Genomic DNA, 22,190 nt, shown 5'->3' with positions numbered 1-22,190 from the left:
GGTGAGCATCCTGGGAGGGTCGCCAGGAACGATGCAACTAAACTGTTTGCAGGATCAGTCAGGCCCTCGAGTCCAATCGGTCGCTGCTCCCTGCCCTCCTGGCCGGCTTTTCCCTCAGAGGGCTCCGGCTGACCGCGTCTTCCGGGAAGCTGGGGCCGTGAGGTGCGCCGGGCGTAGGCTTACCGAGGGCGCGCACGGAAGGCCGTTGCCCCTCCCGCCCCTCCCGGCCCGCTGAGGGAGGACGCGGGAAGTGACCCTAAACCTGCCGCGGGGCTTGACCTTGACAGTTGCGCATCACCCGCCTCCCGCCCGCTGCCAGGCAACGGCGCGCTGCCGGGTAGGCCAGCGGCCGCGCGCCCTCCTCCAACCCCTTCCGCGCAGAGGGGGGACGCGGGATCCTAGGCCGATCCAGGCCGGGTTTTGCGGCGGCACGCGCGCGTGCTGATCCCTCGTCCGCAGTTCAGTGCACGGTTGGCGGCAGTGGGGGCATCATGGTGCTGGACGAACTGTGGACCGCGCTCCCTGGCGCCTCCGTGGCTTCCCTGGTCTGTTGCTTGGTGGCAGCGGCCGTGGCCCTGCGCTGGTCAAGTCGTCGGCCGGCACGGGGAGCCGTGGCCCGGGCGCGACAGAAACAGCAGGCAGCCCTGGACACCATGGATAAGGCGGCGCAGCGCTTCCGCCTCCAGGTGACCGCTCGGGTCGTGTGTGTGTGTGTGTGTGTGTGTGTGTGTGTGTGTGTGTGTGGTGGGGGTGGGGAAGAGGCCCAACGTGGGGTATCCCTAGCAGCATTTTCGGCCGCACTGGTGCGCGGAGGGGCAGGTGGCCGGCCGCGCAGGTTTTACGTTCGTTCGGAACCTCTCTTGGCCCTAATGCATTCCATACTCTTTCTGAGGTAGAGCCGAGGGGAGGCTGGAAAACGAAAAGGACAGGGCAGGGCAGGAAAGGCCATCGCCGCACTGGGTCAAAGAGAGAGGAGCTCTGCTCCATGCCAAAGAGGCTCAAGACTTGTAGAAGGCTAACCAAAGTGCAAGTGTGAGAACCAGTATGACGCCTGGGTTCGAGTCACAGAGCCATGGCCAAGGGAATCCGGAGAGCTCATAGTTCAAAGACATTTATTTGTGCGTGATGATACTGGGAGGGAGCCAGAAAAGGACTTGCCCAAGTGCAAAAGGGGGCTGGCCTGGAATAGAAGTCTCCCCAGCTCCTGCTCTAACCCCTTACCGGCCCCTTTCCCTAAGCAGGTGTAATTCCAGCCCTTCCCCAGCCGATCTGTCAACAAGCTTTTCTCATTCTGGTTCAGCTCAGTGTGTGCCTAGGTGCCTGGTAGGGGCCTGGAAGAGGAGGCTTTCCCTCAAGGTGTTTGAGACACTGGACCCAGTTAGAAGTCAAAATGATAAATTCTGAGAGATGTTCTTTTGTACTGTGAGAGGAAAAACTTGCCACGATTGTTTGTGAGGTTTATGTTTGATAGGAATCAGATCTGACAGGTGGAAAAGCATTCCAGGTGACCGGGGACGCAGCAGGAGTCAGGAGGATGTGCCTAGGTGGGAGCCAGGGAACAGAAGGTTGCTCTTAGCAGATGCTGTGATTTTAGAGTTTGGGGCAGAGCTGGAACGAGGACCTGCATGCATGCCCAGTGGTACTTTCCAGCCTCATTCCAGTGGAGGAGAGCAGGGAAGGGATATTAGGTAGGGAGACCAGACCTTAGGATGCCAGGCCCAGGGTGCAGCCTTGATCACGGTATCTTTTAGCTGCTATGGATTTATTCCACACCATTTCTGGGCCAGAATATATCATATTTATTTATTTATTGAAATAAGTATGTATCTGGTTCTAGCCTCTGTTCATCAAGCTTGCCAAAAAGCCCACCATCAGTCAGTTTTTAGATGTTGAATCCACATTGGCCACTGACCCTACCTGAGCACAAGTTCTTCACTTCCTAAGTCCCCCTTCTCTGGCTGAGTTCCCAGGTACCCCACTCAGGGATCCTTGCAGTGATCCCTGGCTCACCCTGGAGACACTCAGCTGCTCCCGAGGCCCCAGTTCTTTAGCAACAGCCCGAACTGCCGCCAGCCAGCAAAAACTGTGCAGGGGCAGCATCAGCGATCTGCCCACGGTTCCTACCCACTGAACTCCTCTCCCAGTCACAAGACACCCACCTGCTGGCAGGGATGTCATGTGGTAGAAGGTTGGGTCTTCTTCACTTTAGCTCCAGACACCAGCATCTAGACAGTTTCCCTCTGGAGCAACCGCCTTTCATTATCTTTTTTTTTTTTAAGTTTATTTATTTTTGAGACAGAGAGAGAAAGAGCATGAACGGGGCAGGGGCAGAGAGAGAGGGAGACACAGAATCTAAAACAGGCTCCAGGCTCTGAGCTGCCAGCACAGAACCCGATGTGGGGCTTGATCCCATGAACCGTGAGATCATGACCTGAGCTAAAGTCAGCCGCTTAACCGACTAAGCCACCCAGGCACCCCCATTATTTTTAAGAACCATATCTTCCAGGGACACATGGGTGGCTCAGTCAGTTAAGGGTCAGACCCTTGATTTGGGATCAGGTCATGATCTCCTGGTTTGTGGGATTGAGCTCCGCATCCGGCTCTGTGCTGATAGTGCAGAGCCTGCTTGGGATTCTCTCCTTTTCTCTCTGCTCCTCCCTTGCTTGTGCTCTGTCTCTCAAATAAATAAACATTAAAAAAAAAGAATAACTAGGGCGCCTGAGTGGCTCAGTTGGTTAAGCGTCCGACTTCGGTTCAGGTTATGATCTCATGGTTCGTGGGTTTGAGCCCGTGTCGGGCTCTGTGCTGACAGCTAGCTCAGAGCCTGGAGCCTGCTTCAGATTCTGTGTCTCCCTCTCTCTCTGTCCCTCCCCTGTTCACACTGTCTCTTTCTCTATCAGAAATAAATAAAACATTAAAAATTAAAAACAAAAAAGAATAACCAAATTTTCCAGGACAGAGGTTATGGCCTTGAAATACAAAAACCTGTTTATATAACCCCCCTGGGGCAAGAGAGTCTGGTGTCAGAAGACCGAAGCTTGGCTCTTCCAAGTGGGTAAACAGCGAAATGTACACTTTGACTTTGCCGTGACTGTGGAAGAGAAAGGGAGAAATATCTCAGGAGTCTCACTGGTTTGAGCAGTCAGCAGGGGGATGGGGTCTTGATGACAGTAACTCTGAAAGGCCTTGGGGGCAGTTAAGAGGTAGGTGGTTTTGCTGAACTCAATCCCTTGGAACCTTGGGAGCAGCTCCTTCCTTCTTCCTGCCCCTAAGGTGCCTTTCTCCTTGGCTCTGGATGGATGATGGGAATATGGGCTTTGAGGCTGTCTCAGCAGCCTTTCTTCTGGGACTTTTTCAGGCCAGCCCCAAATAGCAAGGGGCAGTGAGGTAAGCAGGGCCCTGGGCAGGTCCTAGGGGAATACAGCAGCTGGTAGTACAGCTCCAGACTGACAGACTCCTGACAAAGCTAGCTGGGAGCCCGGATACCTCCCGTGTTCCCAGGCACCGCTGGAGGAGGGGCAATCCTAATCACCTCTAGAATCATCACAAAATGGTTCACCTCTCTCGACTGCAGAGCAACTGGAGAATAAGGCCTGTTTCTGGTGACTCTCTGTTGACCACATGAGGCTTAACCTGTAGCAACTCTTTGCTCACTTTTTTTCTGCCCTGCCCCCTGAATGAGTTTAGACTGAAGAGAAGGACTACCATCAATAGGTAGTTTATTACGGCTGGAAAAGATAAGCCAGAATGCCTGCTCATGCCTCTGTGCCTTTGTACTTGTAGTTTGACCCCAAAACCAATCTCTTTCAACCCCTTTTGCCAGAATTCCACTGGTCTTCACAAATGCCACTTCCTTCAGCTGGATCTGATGTGTAGTTTCATCTCCTGGCCTTCTCCGAGCCCAGCCTGAACCTGACTTTAAAGCAAAATGATTCAGTAGATGAGTTGAGGGTGCATAATGTAGTTTTCGTTGAGACCACTATCAGTGGCCCACATGACCCAATGGAAAAGATATCTTGAAATCGAACAAAAGTGATAAAAACCATAAGGGAAAAGAAAAAAGTCATGGGGGATAGTGTAGGCTAGCTGGAATTAGGGTAGTAAGGGACTCAAGGAGAAAAACAGCTGGAGGAGGGGCAGTGATTCAATGATAACTATAGGATCCCTCCCTTGAGAAAGAATATGCTACTAGGTGGCCCCATGCTTAGTTAGAACCTATTTGTACACTTCCCTTCATTCTCCATACAAATTTAATTTCCCCTGGGTTTGTAGACAGGCCTCCTGAAGGTGCAGACTTTCTTTGGTGTCTTATGAAAGAGAAAATGTCTCAGCTGCCTGATAACTAGTCGAAGACTTAAAAATAGCTGTTAGCAATGCTGTCATCAGTCATCAACATGGAAGAACATAGGACAGAATTAAACTTTGTGCTACGTTTTTTTTAAACGGAGAGAGCCTGCTGACAGCTTCGAGCTGAGGCTCACAGGGACTTTGTGGCACCTTGCAGCAAGATGGGAAATGGTGGTGACCACACTGTTGGTGGTAAGTCTCCTCGTGTGGTAGGCTCTCAGCTGGTTTTTACTTTCTTCCGCATACTCTTAGGCATTTTTTTTCCTATAATGAGCACACTTATGTAATCAGAAAAAAAAAGGAATCTTGCTATTTTCATGCTATTTTTATCACGAAGCGAAAAAGGCAAGGTGTAGTAAGTACTGCGTATATAGTATGGTTCTTTTGTGCAAAAACAGAACATATAAAAACAATTACATACATGGTGAGTTTTTGATAAACATTTTTTCCCCTGTAAGGTTTCATTAGAAACCATTAACTTTGGTTTCCTTTTCAGAAGAGGGACTGGGCAGGGTGGTCCCAGGGATGGGGTGAATGTTCATTTTCATTAAAAAAAATTTTTAAGTGTTTATTTATTATTGAGAGACAGAGAGAGACAGAGCAAGAGCATTGGAGGGACAGAGAGAGGGGGAGACACAGAATCTGAAGCAGGCTCCAGGCTCTGAGCTGTCAGCACAGAGCTTGATGTGGGGCTCAAATTCACAAACCACGACGTCATGACCTGGGCTGAAGTCAGACACTTCACCAACTGAGCCACCCAGGCACCCCTCATTTTAATTTTGTATATATATATATATATATATATATTTTTTTTTTCTGACTGAAAGAGAACTTTTTATGACTTTTATGTACAGAAAACTCAACAGCGTCCACTTAGCCCAGTTTGATGGCCAGTGCTTTAGCCTTTGCCTTTTCTAGTTTGGCAATACAAGCCACCAACTCTGGACCCTGGGCATTACCTCTGGCAGATCTCATCATATCTGTCGTAATTGGTCCCGATGGCTTCCACCAGCTTAGCCAGAGCCCCTTTGTCTTCCGAGTTAACTGTGAAGGCAACACAGGTCTGGTCTTCCTGTGGACCAGATTCCTGAGCCTGGTTTTCCCCTTGATGATGCAGTAGGGAGCCCCCATCTTCTGACACAGGCCGGCAGGAAGACAGCCCACTCAATGCGATACGCATCACGTGTCAGTCACTGCCGACTGAGTCTTCTTGTTGTCCACCAAGATGGTGACACATTAACCCCAGCTTGAAGGACAGACAGCCTCTTAGTGGGAACATCTCCTTGGCTGACACCTTTCTTCTCAGCCCAGACCAACAGTCTCTGCTTCTTTTTTTTTTAAATTTTTTTTTTAATGTTTTTATTTATTTCTAGGAGAGAGAGAGACAGCGTGAGCAGGGGAGGGTCAGAGAGAGAGGGAGTCACAGACTGAAACAGGCTCCAGGCTCTGAGCTGGCAGCACAGAGCCTGACGCGGGGCTCGAACCCACGAACCACGAGATCATGACCTAAGCGAAAGTCGGACGCTTAACCGACTAAGCCACCCAGGCGCCCCCAACAGTCTCTGCTTCTTTTTTTGCTTTGTCTCTGATCTATACCTGTGGGCCAGCTTAAGCAGCTGAGTAGCTGTTTGGCAGTCCAAGGCCTGGGTGAGCTGGTTAATTTCAGGGGACAACTTCAGATGTTTATAGAGAATAGCCCTTTGCTGCTGCATCCGGACGTAGCGGGGCCATTTGACAAAGCAGGCAAGGTCCCTCTAGGGCTGGATGTCCTGTCCGATGACAAAATTCTTGGGCCTTTTCTCAAGTGGGATTGACCACCTTCTTGGCCTCCTGCTTCTTCAGAAGAAGGTGGCCAGGGCCACCTTCTTCCCCTTGGCCTTCTTTCCTTTCAGCATCTTGGATGGCTGGGAGAGAGAGCTTTCATTCTGTATATGATTTAAAAATATATATCACCAGGAATTATCAAGCACATGTGGGAAGAGATTATAGCAGTTCAAACATGCTGTTCCTACTGACTAGAACACTCTTTGTCCCTACTTACCCCTCTTTGCCAGGCCACCTATATTCTACCTTTCACCTGAGCATCACTTTTCGATAAAGCCTTCCCAGTTCCCCAAGGCAGGGTCAGGTGGCCTTTGTTTGTGCCATTGTTTTTCTTCTTTGTGGCTTCCTTTGTGTATATGTGTGTGTGTGTGTGTGTTGTATATCCCAAGTGAGTATGATATCTGTTTAACAAATTAAGAGGTGGGAGTAGAGCGTTCCTGCTGTGAAGTCCAGGGTACAAAGGCTCTGTGGTGGGTGTGTGTGGAGGGTGTGTGTGGAGGGTGTGAGTAGGTGGTGTCTCATGGAAGGGTGCAGAGGAGTCTGGCAGGAACACAGCCTCGAAGCATTTCCTGGAATACCTCTGGAGCTTGTGGTTCTGACAGAGACTTTAAGGGGAGCAGCAAGCCCTGCTTTGCACTGGCTGGCCTGGCTGGAAGGGTGGGTGGATGGCTTGGGCATGGCAACCAGTAAGGTGGCTTTGTGTGATCCAGGAGAGAAAGGATGGGCAGGAGGATTAATTGGATTTGGATGGGGGGGTGAGGGGTGAGAGGGAGGGAGGAGTCCTGCCTGCTTTCCAAGTCTAACATCTGGATGGACGCAGCCCTTCCCTGAGCAAGGTACCTGGAACAGGAGGCAGTGAAAAGTGGGGGAGCAGCGAGCTCAGGGAGAAGGACATAAGGTGAGCAGCAATGGGAATAGTCCCTGAGCGCCAGAGCTCAATTGAGTCAGGCTGGGTGGGGAGGGTCAGGAGGCCGTGGGTTAGGTAGAGCATGGAGTGGAAGCCACGAGAAGGATTCACTTTTCCCACCATCAGGGAGGGAAGAAGAGGTGCCCAGAAGAACCTGTCTTTTCCCACATCTGGCTCCTTCTCATCCTTTCACAGCTGAAAGAAATGTCACTTCCTTAGAGAGACCTGACCATCCCTCTGAGTCAGTTCTCTCTTACTTCCATTACACCAGTGTGTTCTTGTGTTCTCATACTTTCTGTGATCTGTCCATTATTTGTTAACTTGTTTATTTTCTTGAATGTAGGCTCTGTGAAAGCAAGGACTTGTTTGTCTTGGTTACCTCTAAATTCATAGCCTTTAACATAGTCCTTGGCACATAGTAGGTACTCAGAACACGTTTGTCGACTGTCTGAATAAATGGATCACAGAAGTAGAAAAGAAACGGGAGAAAAGCCAGGAAAGGTAGTATCTTCATGCCCAGGAGGCAAGTGAAGAGAACTAGTATGTGGTCTCAGTACCTTTGAATACCATGTGAGACATGGAGCAAATATCAGAGTAGATTATCTCTTGGATTTGGCAGCAGGAGGCCCCTGGTGACCTTGGCAAATGCAGAGGAGAGTGGGGGTAGGAAGCGGTGGCTGTGATTCAGAGGTCCTCCTCTAACTGTTTACTAATTGGCTCAATACCTTTGAGGAGAGAGCAAGCTGGGTTTTCAGGCAGAGGCTGACCCCAGAGACTCTGGGAGCCTTCAGGATCTGGCAGTCAGGTGTCCGATCAAATGTCCTTCCTCCATCAGAGAGCTTTTCTCTGACCACCCTCTTCCTACCTGTGTACCCCCCACTCACCACACCAGGTTTTATTTTCTTCAAGCTATTTCTTACTATCTCAAATGTTTGTTTACTTATTAATTACCTGTGCTTCCCAAAGCATGGACATACCTTTTTTGTTCACTGTTGGATCCCCAGGGCTGGTATGGTGCTTAGTAATATATATCTGGAATGAATGAAAAACTCCTCTCTTTTAGGTGTGGCCTCTAGTTGCAGCCCCAACCACCCAGGAGAGTGTCTTCTTTTCTCATCTCCCTTGCCAGGGATTGAGTGGTTAGGTGCAGACTGACAGCCAGTGGACAGCCTATGCCGAGTGGGCAGAGAACTATAGTTTACCTGTATGGTCCCAGATGATGCACTTAGCCACTTGGTGCCTTAGTTTCTCTTTCTTTCTTTCCTTCTTTCTTTCTTTCTTTCTTTCTTTCTTTCTTTCTTTCTTTCTTTCTTTCTTTCTTTCTTTCCTTCTTTCTTTCTTTCTCTCTCTCTCTCTCTCTCCCCTTGCCTTTCTATCTTCCTCTCTTCTTCCTTGCCTTCCTCCTTCCCTCCCTCCCTTCCTTCTTTTCTTCCTTCTTTCCTTTTTTAAGTTTATTTATTATTTATTTTGAGAGAGACAGAGACAGCATGAGTAGGGGAGGGGCAGAGAGGGAGGGAGACAGAGAATCCCAAGCAGGCTCCACACTGCCAGTATGGAGCCTGACATGAGGCTTGAACTCACAAAACTGGGAGATCATGACCTGAGCTGAAACCAAGAGTAGGATACTTATGCCAACTGAGCCACTCAGGTGCCCTGGTACCTCAGTTTCTTTATCTGTGCAATGGCGATGGTAGCAAGATTTAGTCAAAGCATAGAGTGCAGCAGCATGGTGCAGCTGGCAGTTGCCAGTGGTGGTAGCTTGTGATGGTTTAATAATCAGCTTGGGCATGGCCTCTCCTAGGGCACCCCCTTTGATAACCTTCTAGAAGAGGTATATCTGTACTGTCTATAGGTGACAAGGGCCTGCCCAGGCTGGACCACATTTCTGGTGTCAGAGCCACAGGTGGGAAGGTCTGTCATGGATTGACATGTGACAGTTAGCATCTGCTTTGGCAGGTGTGGGGACTTAGGGGCATGGGCCACAAGTGTCTGCTGTGGGCACTTGGGGCCTGTGAGGTAAAGAGGTACTTAACTGAAGTGTCTCCTTAGAACCCTGACCTGGACTCCGAGGCACTGCTGGCCCTGCCCCTGACTCAGCTCGTGCAGAAGTTACACAACGGGGAACTGACCCCAGAGGCTGCACTCTTCACCTATGTGGGAAAGGTAAGGATTGCCGGCCTCCTCCCTCTCTCAGCAAAGGCTGGGGGGAAAACCTGGCCTGGAGTTAGTCTCTCTGAGGGCCAGGGTGGGACCACAGTGCCAGGGGCTGCCAGGAGCTGCGTAAGAGAGAGAGAATGAGAGAGAGAAAAAGGGCGAGAGGGAGGGAGAGAGAGGAGATTGAGAGAGAGAGAGAGAGAGAGAGAGAGAGAGAGAGAGAGGCAGGCTGACTTGGTGTGTGTGTTGGTGAGAGGGCAACACTGAACATCTTGTCTGAGCTAAAAGCCTGGCTTTCAGCCCAGACTTCCCTCTGCCTCCCGCCTCCACCCCATCTGTCACCAAGTGTGGTCTGTTCTCTTTCTATAGCTCTCTCTGGTCCATCCCTTGTCCCTACCACCCCTGCAGCCACCCTGGTCCTCCACCACCGTCTCCCTCCAGTGGTAGGGCCCCAGCCTCCTGGCCAGATTCCCTCTTAGGTCTCCATTTCTTTAGACTCTGCTCTTCTGTTCCTCTTCAGTCTCCGGCATCCTGTCTGGCCAAGGCCTTCCGGAGTGTGGGCATCCATAGCTCAGCCGCCCACAGTTTCCTGGCACCTGGACCCGCCACGCTGTGCACTGGCTTGTGTGGGATTCCCTTTACCTGGAAGGCTCTTCTCCCTCTTCTTTGCCCCTCCTGGGACAACAGACACTGCTGGCTGAGGCTTCAGGGCTCAGAGAAAGAGGCCATCTTCCAGGGAGGCTCCCCTGACCCTTCCTTCCCAGCCTGAGTCAGGGTTCCCTCTTCAGTGCTCTTTCTTTCTTTCTTTCTTTTCTTTTTTAAAAATGTTTGTTTATTTTGAGAGAGAGAGAGAGAGAAGAAGAAGGAGGAGGAGGAGGAGAAGTAGTAGTTGTAGTGGGGGAGAGGGGCAGAGAGAGAAAGAAAGAGAATCACAAGCAGGCTCCATGCTCAGTGCAGAGCCTGATGTAGGGCTTGATCCCACGACTGTGAGATCATGACCTGAGCTGAAATCAAGAGTTGGACACTTAACTGACTGAGCCACCCAGACGCCCCTCTTTCTGACTTTCTAACACATCTCTCATGGCATCTTAGGGCTTGTCTTGTCCTTCTGTTTCCCCTGTCGATGTGGGCTCCTGTGGACAGAGCTTGTCTCATTTGTCTTTGTACTTGGTGCTGAATACTTACTGGCTTTCATTCAGTAAGGGTTCAAGAAATATGTTTGAAATGAAATGACAGAAAAAGAGTTGTGATTTATGAGTTGACTTATGTGTGATTTCTTGAAACAGAGTGTGTGACAGTGGGTATGACCTCTAGGCAGGTGGACATGCGTGCCAGGTGACTGATGGGTGTGTGTGACAGTGGTGTGAGTGACTGCAGCAGAGAGTGGGTGAGGGGGATTGACTGTATGGGGAGAGAGGAGTGTATGCCGACCAGGCAGCCTTGACATACTGTGCTGGGTTTCCTCTGTCAATGTCCCTGAGAAGTGGCTGCCCTTCCTAATCACCCACAAGAAGACATTCTTGTCACAGATTGGCCTCGTCCTTGCCTGCCTTAAGTAGCCTGGAGACCAATTTCATGGGCCAAGATGTGGCAGTGGGACCCACACCCATTTCCCTCAGCTGTTTCACAGGGAGTATTTACTGAAAACTGTATATCGTTTTGCCCTGGCCTGTCCCTCCCATAGGGCCTTGTGGAATGTGGTCTGAGGGCTGTGGAAAGACCGCATGACAGATGGCCACTGTTAGTGCATCATTCCTTTTAGGCAAGCTCCCATCCCTTTAAGTGATTGGTATCAGTCAGTCACTCCTCTCTGTGACTTCATTATCAGATTCAAGAGTTTCTGGGGGAGGGGAGGGTTAGCTGGGGGCAGGTGTGGGCCAGGCCTGGGACAAGAGAGAGCATGCTGGCCTCTGGGAGGCTGGAACCTGGCTGTAGTCCCGCTCTGCGCTGAGTCCTGGTATGGGCTGAGATGGGGATCTGCCCCTATCTGGTTCCTCCTTTCTGCTTCATAGGCAGAGATGTGGATAGAGGAAGAGGTAGAGTGGCCAAAGGTCATCTTCCTCCCAGCTCATCCCCTCTGGGGAGCATCTAAGGCCAGTGTCCTGCTCCTTTGCGTGCCTTGGTTGTGCCCTGGCCCTGGAGTTACTCTTTCTCTCTTTGGGTTGAGGCCAGAGACTGCTAGGGTCAGGCTGGGGCTAGATGTCCCCAGGGAGATGGGTAGTGGGCCCTAGGTTATTCTTTGCCCTCCTGGCTCTGGGCCATGTTGCTGGTTATCCTTTCCCTGGGTATACTTTAAAAGGCCAATTTTATGGTATATATATTCTGCTACAATTAAAAAAAAAAGGCCAATCTCACTCTGCCTTGTGTCCATTTCTCCCTCCTCCAGGCCTGGGAAGTAAACAAAGGGACCAACTGTGTGACCACCTACTTGGCAGACTGTGAGACTCAGCTATCCCAGGCCCCAAAGCAGGGCCTGCTCTATGGAGTCCCTGTGAGCCTCAAGGAGTGCTTCAGCTACAAAGTATGCCTTGCCTCACATCAGGCTTCACCCCCCATCCCTGCCCCTGCCTGCCAGCTCTGCACTCTGGGTTACCCTGGGCCCTCAGAGGAAGTATCAGGTCCAGAGGCCTTGAGAGGGACCTTGGGTGTGTTCTGTCTTGGCCTGTGAGATGGTGGTAAGAGTGGCCCCTCTGCTGAAGGGCCCCTGTCCCATCAGCTGTACTCCTCTTGGCACCTATCCCTTCCTCTAGGGCCAGGACTCAACACTGGGCTTGAGCCTGAACGAGAGCATGCCCGCAGAGTGTGACAGTGTGGTGGTGCAGGTGCTGAAGTTGCAGGGCGCTGTGCCCTTCGTGCACACCAACATCCCTCAGTCCATGTTCAGGTTGGATTGGGTGCCAGGTGGGGGCAGGGGCCCTGGCACCAGTGTGACCTAGGCTGACCCTTTCTTGCTTTTCCCAGCTATGATTGCAGTAATCCCCTCTTTGGCCAGACCTTGAACCCACTGAAGTCCTCCAAGAGCCCAGGTGGCTCCTCTGGGGGTGAAGGGGCCCTCATTGGGGGTGGAGGCTCCCCCCTGGGCTTAGGTACAGACATCGGAGGCAGTATCCGCTTTCCCTCCTCCTTCTGTGGCATCTGTGGCCTCAAGCCCACGGGAAACCGCATCAGGTATGGTGTGGGTGGTGGGTGGAGGGAGCTCCCGGGTCTCTTGCTGTATGATCTTGGCCTACCTCTCAACCTCTCTGGGCTTCCAGGAAGGGATTCCTTCACTCTGGGGTTTTGCTGGGAGGGACTGTCACAGCACCATTGGTGTTGGTTCCTACTTTCCAAAGTGGTGAGACTTCTAAGCTGCTGTATGAGCTTGGGGTTGGTCAGAGGGTGACCATTTCTTGTTTCCAACATCTTGTGTTTCTTATCCAGCAAGAGTGGCCTGAAGGGCTGTGTCTATGGACAGGTAGCAGGTGAGGTATGGGGTTCCCTCAGTGCCCTGGTGTGGGGGGGTCTGCCTGATCCATTTCTACCCTGCCTCTCCTGGGAGCAGTGTTTGGCTCCCAGGCTAGTCTAGGTTGGAGTTCCTTGTCTCTGCTCACATTCCTGGGCTGTGTCCCAACCCTTGCTTGGACCCAGCCCCAGAGCCCATTAGGGTAGGGTGATCTTCTTCCTTCCCCTCCCTGCTCTACAGTGCAGATGTCAGCCGGCCCCATGGCTCGGGATGTGGAAAGCCTAGCGCTGTGCCTGCGAGCCCTACTGTGTGAGGACATGTTCCGCTTGGACCCTTCCGTGCCCCCCCTGCCCTTTAAGGAGGAGGTGAGCATGGGTGGGGATGGGGATGGGATTGAATTTGGTTATCATTGGTGCTCCTGTGCCCAGAGAGCAGCCCCTTGGCAGTGTGCGTAGGGCTTGGAGGTTCTGTTTCCTGAAACCCACCTTCAAGGGTCCGAAGCCAGGGTCAGCTCTTGCTCTGCAGACAGCCACCAGAGGGAGCCCTTGCCTGAGTCTTCTAAACTGGCCTGGTTTGGGGGGACCTCTGCTGAGGAAAGGCCCCACCTTCTGGCCCGAGCCTCTTCTGAGGCCATTGAGAAACAGGAGACACATCTCCAACAGCTTGAGGGAGAACTTGGGTGTTTCTTGGTAGACAGAATATCTGGACTTGGTAGGGTGAGTTCCCCCTCCATGGCAGAGGATAGTCTAACAACCCAGTGGTTGATGAACCTCTTCCTGAAAGGGAGGAAAGGAGATGAGGTCCCTTTTATGAGGTCTGGAACAAATTATCATGGGAGTCAGGACTTGGATTCTTGAAACAGGCAGTGGCTCAGGATGCCTGGGTTCTGGACCTAGTATTATCAGACTGCACTGGGTCAACTCTCGGCCTGTCTGCCTATCAAGACCTCAAGCCTCAGTTTCATCATATGACCAGTGGGAGCCCTCATCCTTGCTGGGCCCCTCCTGCAGAGTCATTGTGAAGGTGTTTTGTGAAAGGGTCAGATGTAAAAAGGGCCAGCCTCTCAAGCAGTCAGTTTCTGGAGGATCTGGGCTGCAGCCTCTCAGCTGTGTCTGGGGCTGACACAGATCTCTCGGAGCCCTACTTTGGGTTGCCCTCTCTTGACCTGATTCTGACTCCTATGTTTTGCCCCCAGGTCTACGCAAGCTCTCAGCCCCTGCGTGTGGGGTATTATGAGACCGACAACTATACCATGCCCACCCCGGCCATGAAGCGGGCCCTGCTGGAGACGAAGAAGAGCCTTGAGGCTGCTGGCCACACGGTATGGCTGTGGGAACCCAGAAGTCCTGTTATGGCCCCTCCTTCAGGGAAACCTTTCTGGTACCCATGGCTGCCACCTGTCCCTGGCATCCTCTCACCATGATTGTTCTGTGGTTGGGATGGGAACTGTTTTCCTGCGGGACCATAGTAGAGGGCTGATTGTGACTCTTTTTTAGTGCTTAAGTGATTGATGATGAACTCAGCCCCGTGCTGGGGATCTGTGAGCGCTATATTGGGAGGCTCTCATCAAACTTCAGATTGTGCCCCCATCCCAGGGTGGCGGGACAGTGGGCTTTAGTCTGCTCATCTGAGACAAGTTAATTCATGTGTGACTTGACTTCTCTCATGATATACATTTTAAGGGAGTTTTCATGGGTCAGCAATGCTGCCTTTGTGGCTCCAGCAAGGGCTATCATGCGGGCATGGTTGGTCAAATCTGTCCTCAGGGCCTCTTGGGCAGCATGGAGGTCATGGGAGCCAAGGGTTTCCAGGTGTGGGGGCCTTATACACCTCAACCTTACAGCTGGTTCCCTTCCTGCCAAGCAATATACCCTATGCTCTGGAGATCCTCGCAACAGGTGGGCTGTTCAGTGATGGTGGCCACAGCTTCCTACAGAACTTGTAAGTGATGTTGGGTTTGGGGGCTGGGGTGAGGTCAAGAACATTAGACCCAGGGAGAGCAGCTGGGTTCTGTTACTCCCAGTATGGGTCAATCTGGCAGAAGATGGGGGCAGGCCTTATCTGAACACAATGAAGGTGTGAGCATTCTGGGCAGGGATCTCTCTGCTCCTCTAACTATGCAGACTGAACCTAGAGATCCTTTGCCAGGGAGACTTCAGAAAGGTGCCAGCCCAAGGGAAGGTTGGATTGAACAGAGCTCAACTGATGAGGGCTCATTGGGAGGTAGGAGATGGGCAGGGGAGTTGCTTGTCTGTTTGGAAAAGATTGAGAGACAAGGGCAGGATGAAGCAGGAAGAGGGACATCTAGACATCATGCTGTGACTCCAGGCTCTTCTGACTTGAGCCAAGTCTGCCTTTTCAGTAGTTTTCTCTTCTGTAGAGTGGGAGTGGGTGGGTTGGGCCAGACCTACTTTAACAGACTTCGTAGAGCTCATGTTTAGAGAAGGCTTAGATGCCTTCAGTCCCTAAGGGTTGGTAGGGGTGGAGGACAGATCTGTGAAGGTGCCTCCTGTGATATCCCTGGGCTGACTGGACTTCCTCTCGTAGCTAAGTATGGTCCAGGCTTCAGCAGAAGCGGTTGCCCCTCTCTCTGGCCCTGGGAATGAATCCCTAGGATCAGCCTCCTGAGACCTTTCCCTGAACTCTAGAGCTAGAAACAGCCTCAGAAACAAGGGTCATGGCAGCTCCACGTGTACCTCTAGGCTGGCATCAGCATCAACAGGGGATGCCCTCAGTGACAAGCCCCAGCCGGGGAGCTGTTGCCCTCAGTGAGTCCTTATTGCTTTGAGCTGAGTTTGCCAGGGAGGGAGACACGGAGTCCTACCTTGGAGAGCTCCAGTATGGCGTGGAGTCCAGGCATCCTAACAATCAGCAGAAACAAGTCACGTGTTTAAAAGGAGGCAAATAGGGGCACCTGGCTGGCTCAGTCTATAGAGCATGGGACTCTTGATCTTGGGGTTCTGAGTCTGAGCCCTATGTTGGGTGTAAAGATTACTTAAAGAAAAAAGAGGGGCACCTGGGTGGCTCAGTCGGTTAAGTGGCCGACTTCAGCTCAGGTCATGATCTCACGGTTCGTGAGTTCAAGTCCCGCATTGGACTCTGGTTTGACAGCTCAGAGCCTGCTTCACATTCTGTGTCTCCCTCTCTCTCTGTTTCTCTGTCTTTCAAAAATAAATAAATATTAAAAACATTTTAAAAAAGAAAAAATCTTTTAAAAAATAAATAAAAGGAGGCAGGTGAAGGGGTTGGAGACCAGTGGTTACCAGAGTCTGGTGAAGAGGGAGTGGAGAGGGTGTCATTGAAGAGATGACACTGAGTAGGGAGTGCTGTGGGTGGGGGCAAGTCTGGAGGGAGGCCTGGGGAGAAGGTGCTGGACTGGACCCTTTGTCTCCCAGCGAAGGTGATTTTGTGGACCCCTGCTTGGGAGACCTGATCTCAGTTCTGAAGATGCCCAGGTGTTTGAAAGGACTGCTGGCTTTCCTGCTGAAGCCTCTGGTGAGGGCACAAGGAGTGGAGGGCTGGAGTGGGCTGGGAGGGGCCCCCTGGGGTTCTTCCCCTCTTGCTGTAGCCTCTCTTGGTTTGGGTGACCATGGCCTCCTCTTCTCTCCAGTCCCCACCCAGACTCCTCTCCTCTCCCCATGCCCTGCAGTCTTCAGCCAGCCTGCATGCTAAAATAGGTGCTGACCTGGGACCTGGGACCTGGGGGAAGGGACAGAGGGAAACAAGGCACAGGTGGCTTGGTCTGCACGCAGCCCAAAGCTGAGTCACTGACAACGTGTTTGTCCTTTGACAGTTCCCAAGGGTGGCATCCTTTCTTAGCAGCATGAAGTCCCGGTAAGGACATTTTCTATGCCTAGATCCTGCCCCCCTCTCCCCTTGACCTGGGGTTAAGTGGTTTATGACAGGAAGAGATGAGGGAAGTAGCATCTGAGGCTGGAAGTGGCCCAGCCAGGGTGGCAATCTCTGTGGCTTTCAGACGGGATCTTGAAGTTTGCCTTCTCAGGATCCAGGTGTGGCTAGAGAGGAGGAGCCTGCAGGGGATCACAGGGTGGGATGGCAGGGGAGAGGAGAAGACCTGGCTATGCGTGGGTAGAAAGGACCAGGAAAGGAAGCATGTAGAGACACAGGGGAGAGGAGACTACTTGGGAACCTGTGAGAGATGCCGCTCTTGGAGGTCTGATGTGAGCCAAGCTGCACTGGGTCCTGCCTGCCCCTTAGTGGCTTGGGTGGGAGAAGGGCATAAATGAACTCAATTTTAGGCCCTGACTCCTCTGGACTTGCCCCTTCTCTCACTGCCAGGCATTTAGGACCTTTGACAGCTCTGGCCTCTTTTTTGTTCTAAGGGTAGTTGGGAATCACGCCTGATGTGGTCCTGGCTCTGCTGTGAAGTCACTAAGTGGCATAGTGCAAGTCCCTCTTGGGGCCTGATTTTCTCAACAGGACATGAACTTAGGGATTTGAACTCCTTCCTTGTATTGCTTCCCTCTCAGATCTCCCATAGTTGAAAAGGGCCCATGCAGGAGTGAGATCTGGGGGGTGTTAAGAGTAGGGGTCTATGTTCCTCATCCCCATGGCCAGTGACCTCATTCCCTCTGCCTAGGTCGGCTGGAAAGCTCTGGGAACTGCAATACGAGATTGAGGTGAGGCCAGAGCCCCTAGAGTAGAGTAGGGTGGGGGGTGGGGTGGAGTTGGACAGGGGCACCTACCAGTGGGATCTCTTGGCCACTGGAGACCACTGAAGTCGCTCCGGTCCCCCGGAGTAGCCTGTCATTCCCCCTTCTACTCCCTGGGCTGGTCTGTGATCCTCACGTGCCTGGGTGCTCATCCTTGGGGGCTGGGTCAGTCAGCTCCTGTCCTGGCTGCCTCTTTGCCCCCACTGGTGCTGTTGGGCACTACGGGGCCCCACCCTGGCAGGAAAAATGATGTCTACGATTCATGTGGGAGGTGGAGCAAGTGGTGACACCTGAAAGCGGCCATGCCTGTGTGCCCCAAGGACCTCCATCCCATTGTGGCTTAGTCCAGACCCAGTGGCAGGTGCTGGGGCCAGAGCCGCCCTGGCCACAGTCCCTGCATTGGAGAGGCCCTCTGATGGCCTGGGTCCGAGGGTTTCTGCTGATATCCTCCCCAGGTGTATCGCAACTCCGTGATTGCCCAGTGGAGAGCACTGGACCTGGATGTGCTGCTCACCCCCATGCTGGGCCCGGCTCTGAACTTGAATGCTCCCGGCAGGGCCACAGGTGAGGCCTGCTGCCCCACCACACCCCTGACACTCCCACCTGCCTTTCCTCTTCTGGCTCAGTTCAGCTCAGTGCCCAGCAGGCTGCTGGGAAGTAGCAGAGGAGCCTTGGGGGAGGGTTACACCCCTTGGGGAGGGCCCTGCTCTTGGGGGGCTCATAGTCTGACCGGCTGGAGAGATGGGAGTCATGTGGGATGTCCTGAGCGGGAATGAGCTCCCTGTTCTCAGCACTTTGGAAGTTGGAGATCTTGAGTTACAGAGTCTCTGGTTTGGAGAGGTGGGGTTTAAAGTCCAGGTGGGAATTAGATAAGCCAAGAAAATAGAGACAACGTTCCAGGTGGGGAAGCTTCATGGGCAAGGGCACAGGGCAAGCCCCAGCAGGCTCTCCAGCCTGCCCTGAATCTGGATTCCTCATCTTTGTCACTTACTCGAGTCTCTGTGGCCCTGGGAGAGAGCCTCTCTCTGTCTCTGGAGGCCAGGTGCTGTTTCCCAGGGTGGGTGGCTGGGGTGCAGAGAAGACAGCTGGCATTAAAGGTCACCTGACCTGCTCCAGCCACTTGGGTTGTGTTTCAGCGGCTGTCAGCTACACTCTGCTCTACAACTGCCTGGACTTCCCAGCGGGGGTAGTGCCTGTCACCACGGTGACCACCGAGGACGAGGCCCAGATGGAACATTACAGGGGCTACTTTGGGGATTTCTGGGACAAGGTGCTACAGAAGGTGAGGCCACAGGGCCTGGCTTGGCCCCCAGGGTCCCCCTTCCCCTGGACTCCCACCGGTACCCCAGCTCTGGCTACTGTGAAGGAAGCAGCATAAGCGCATGTAGTCCTTGCCTGCCTTTTATTTTTCTTTTTTAAGTAAGCTCTACATCCATTCTGGGGCTCGAACTCATGACCCCAAGGTCAAGAGTTGCATGCTCTACTAACTGAGTCAGCCATGTACCCCCTCACCTGCCTTTCTTGACACGAGACCCTGAGGGAGAGCAGCCTAGCTCTGCCGTGCTGCCCCTCCTCTCCAGCTGGGGTGCTTCCTGGTCCCTGGCAGGATCTTGGCTCCTCTGCCTTCCATCCTGATACCTGTGTCCCACGCAGGCCGTGAAGAAGAGTGTGGGGCTGCCCGTGGCCGTGCAGTGTGTGGCCCTGCCCTGGCAAGAAGAATTGTGCCTGCGGTTCATGCGGGAGGTGGAGCGACTGATGACCCCTGAAAAGCAGCCATCCTGACTGCCACTCTCTGGGTTCTGGGGATCCAAGACCTACTCGATCTGTGCCCAGCCTAGTCTGGGCACAGCGGCCACCCTGTGAGGAGATGTTCGGCCTGGGCCAGAGCCTTCCATGTCCCCCTCCCCCGATCTTCTACAAGCAGCACAGAGCCCCTGAGTCTGGACCTTGCTCCCTGTTCTGATTCCCTCCCTCTGCCCTGACATGCCCACCACATGGCCAGCAGTGGTATGATATGAGCAAAAGCCTACTAACACTCAAGAAATGTTTCTAGTCTGTATACTGTCTGGCCGTCTTTGTTAGGGTGTTGGGGGTGGAGCCCTACTCTAGGCAGTCTCGTGGTGCCCGTCACCCACAGGAGGGACACAGCTCCCTCTCACCTCACCCATCCCCTGTCCCCACACTTACACGAAGCCCTACTTTGCTAAGTATTGTCCTTCTCTTCTTCCTTCCTTTGCTCCTTCCCTCTACATGGATGCCCTTTCTGCTCCTCTGTCATTAAATCCTTTGAGGCCCAGCTCAGATCCCTCTTTCTCCAGAAAGCCTTCCCTCCTTCCTCTGAGCCCTGGACTGGGTGGGCTGTTTCTTGGCAGTCTGTCCTGTGTGGTGAGCATCTATGGGTGGGTTTGCTTCCCTTAGTACCCTGGTTCTCCTGGATGGCAGGCTGTATCTTTGTCCTCAGCAGACAGCAAAGGGCCGGGCACAGGGCAGCAGGGAGTCTGGAGGGCTGGCCCTGAGCCAGCTCTGTTGTGGGGGGAGGGCCCACAGGCCTCGAGAAGAGAGCATGAGACAAGGCGGTCTGGTAGAGAGCACTCACAGGGTAGAAGGTTCCCAGAAGCTGAGATGGGGATGAGGACATCTGAGGGATAAGGAGCCATACACCCAAAAGACCATGATGAGTTTGGTAGATGGAGGTATTGAATGGGTACAGGAGAAGCAGCAGAGATACAGGTGGGGGCCAGATCAAGGTGAACTTTGAGGGTTAGTTCAGGAGCTTGACTTCTGTTTCAAGGGCAATGGGGAGTTCTTAAATGATCACACAAATGCAGCAAAGAACACAGATTTGAGGGACAGAGCCTGGAGAGGGATAAGGAGGCTGCTCCGTGATCTTAATCTGGAGAAGAGGGCCTGAGGCCTGAGCTAGGGCTGTGGCCTAGAGGTAAGGAGAGAGGTGGTTTGGGAATTGGCAGTTGGGTTAGAAGTGAGCTGTCTCAGCTCAGTCTCACCTCTGCCCAATCTGCCAGCCTGCCTTTTACAGGACTACATTGCCCGGTGGGCGGGAGGGTGACTAGTCTATGACTAGTCTGGGGGCTTCTTGGCCCCACTAAGCAGAGCTCACTCTTCCCAGGCCCCAGTCCTGCTTACTGTGGAAGATGTTTCTGAGCCTGAGCCCTCAGGCCGGGCAGGTCCTCAACCCTACCTGGCCTACTTCGAATTCTTTTCAGGGTAAGCTGCCTTCCCAAGGCTTCCTTCTTCACCCTGATTTTCCTACTTCATCGGAGGGGCTTTACCTTCCAGGTTACATGGCCAGGGGCACCTCCACTGCCTGACAATGATATCCCTGTCTGACATGAGGCCTCACACTTCAGGACCTAAATTACATGGACACCTAGATTGGGACATCCAGATACTTGGTGCACTTTGCCCAGATTCCTTGTAACTGCTGTGTCATTTTGCCTCATATCATTCCACAGAATCATTTGTGCCCTGGCCTGCACCCCTCCCTTGGCTTCTTCCTCTTGCCCCATTTCTCCTTGGTTACTGATAAGCTTGGGCTTTTGGACGCAAGGCTGTAAGGTAAGGGTGCCTGTCGTTCTTTCCTTCACTGCTTCATTGATTCACCCTTGGAGGCTAGTGTGGGTGACCCTGCCCAGCCCTGCAGTCAGCTCAAGCTTGACTCCCATCCTTGAGAGGCTCCAGGGCTTGTGGAGGTAGTTGGACATTAACACAAGCATCTGCTCCCTGGGTGATCACTGCCCAGGGATAGGTTAGACAAGGGGCCAATGCTGCCGAGGGGTGGGGGAGGTGGACAGTGCGGCTGGTGAATGTCCAGAGGTCCCAACCCACATGGACACCTAGGTCAGGACAGTCAGGTAGTGCTGCATTTTGTTCTGATTCTGTGTAACTGCAGTGTCAGTTTGTCTCCGATCATTCCATAAAGCCACCTGCCTCCACTTTTCTCCTCTTACCCCACTTTTCTCTTTGGTTACTGATATCCTTGTGCTTTTAGACCTGTGGCTGCAGGGAGAAGGTACCTGTCGTTCTATCCTTCATCGTTTCATTGATTCACCCTTTGATCCCCAGCGTGGTCCTGCTCAGCCCTGTGCTCAGCGGTGCTAGAGCTCTACCAAGCTTGACTGGCATCCTCGAGAGGCTCCGGGGCTTGTGGGGGTGGTTGGACATTAACATAAGCATCTGCTCCCTGGTTGATTAGGGCTCAGGGAAAGGTTGGACAAGGGGCAGATGCTGCCGAGGGTGGGGGAGGTGGTCCCCATGGCCAGTGAGTGGCCACTGTGTTCCATCTCCACTGCTACACTAGCTCTCTAGTCCATGTCACCTGCCTCTCATCTGTCAACACAGTAACCGAATGGGGCTTCCCTGCTTCCATCCTCACCTGGTCCCCAGTCCATTTTCCATGCAGTCATCAGAGGGAATGCTTTGAAAGTGTAAATCAGATTGAGTCACTTGTGTCAAGACCTTCCAATGGCTTCCCATCCCACCTAGAATAAAATCCAGTCTCCTCCTTGTGTGTTACAAGGCTCTGTGGGTTAGGGCCCTTGTTTACCTCTCTAGCTTCATCTTGGGTATCCCTTCCTCTCATCCATTGTGCTCCAGCCATATAAGCACTTTTCTGTTTCCTGATCATCTCCAGCTGGTCCCTGCTGCAGAGCCTTTGCGTTATACTGACTGGTCCCCCCTGCTTGGAACACTCAGCTCCAATGTCACCTTCCCTGATCACCCACTTGTAAAACAGCTTCCCTGACCCCCTCTAATGTGTTGGCCCTTGTGCTTTGTAGCATTGATGCTCTCTGGAATTATGTGGATGTTTTTTGTCTCCTTCACT

The 22,190-nt window shown here is 52.7% G+C and overlaps 1 protein-coding gene and 1 pseudogene across 1 annotated transcript; one reads left to right on the top strand and one right to left on the bottom strand.

Moving 5' to 3' along the window:
• Window positions 1-364: 364 nt before the first annotated feature.
• On the top strand, window positions 365-19,406 carry LOC120247082 (fatty-acid amide hydrolase 1). Its single transcript, XM_039254824.1, has 15 exons — window positions 365-686; window positions 9,128-9,241; window positions 11,619-11,753; window positions 11,983-12,116; window positions 12,194-12,400; window positions 12,653-12,693; window positions 12,915-13,039; window positions 13,870-13,995; window positions 14,518-14,615; window positions 16,070-16,169; window positions 16,468-16,508; window positions 17,275-17,314; window positions 17,803-17,911; window positions 18,484-18,629; window positions 19,001-19,406. Exons 1-15 carry the CDS (start codon window positions 492-494, stop codon window positions 19,127-19,129), a joined length of 1,740 nt encoding a protein of 579 aa, XP_039110755.1. The 5' UTR covers window positions 365-491; the 3' UTR covers window positions 19,130-19,406.
• LOC120247083 lies at window positions 5,221-6,242 on the bottom strand (annotated as a pseudogene).
• Window positions 19,407-22,190: the final 2,784 nt, after the last annotated feature.

This window comes from Hyaena hyaena, unplaced genomic scaffold (genome assembly GCF_003009895.1).
Source record: "Hyaena hyaena isolate Hyena2069 unplaced genomic scaffold, ASM300989v1 scaffold_503, whole genome shotgun sequence".
In the NCBI taxonomy this organism is placed as follows: Eukaryota; Metazoa; Chordata; class Mammalia; order Carnivora; family Hyaenidae; genus Hyaena; species Hyaena hyaena.
Note: the sequence above shows the minus strand (reverse complement) of the source record. Positions and strands in the feature narration are given on the sequence as shown.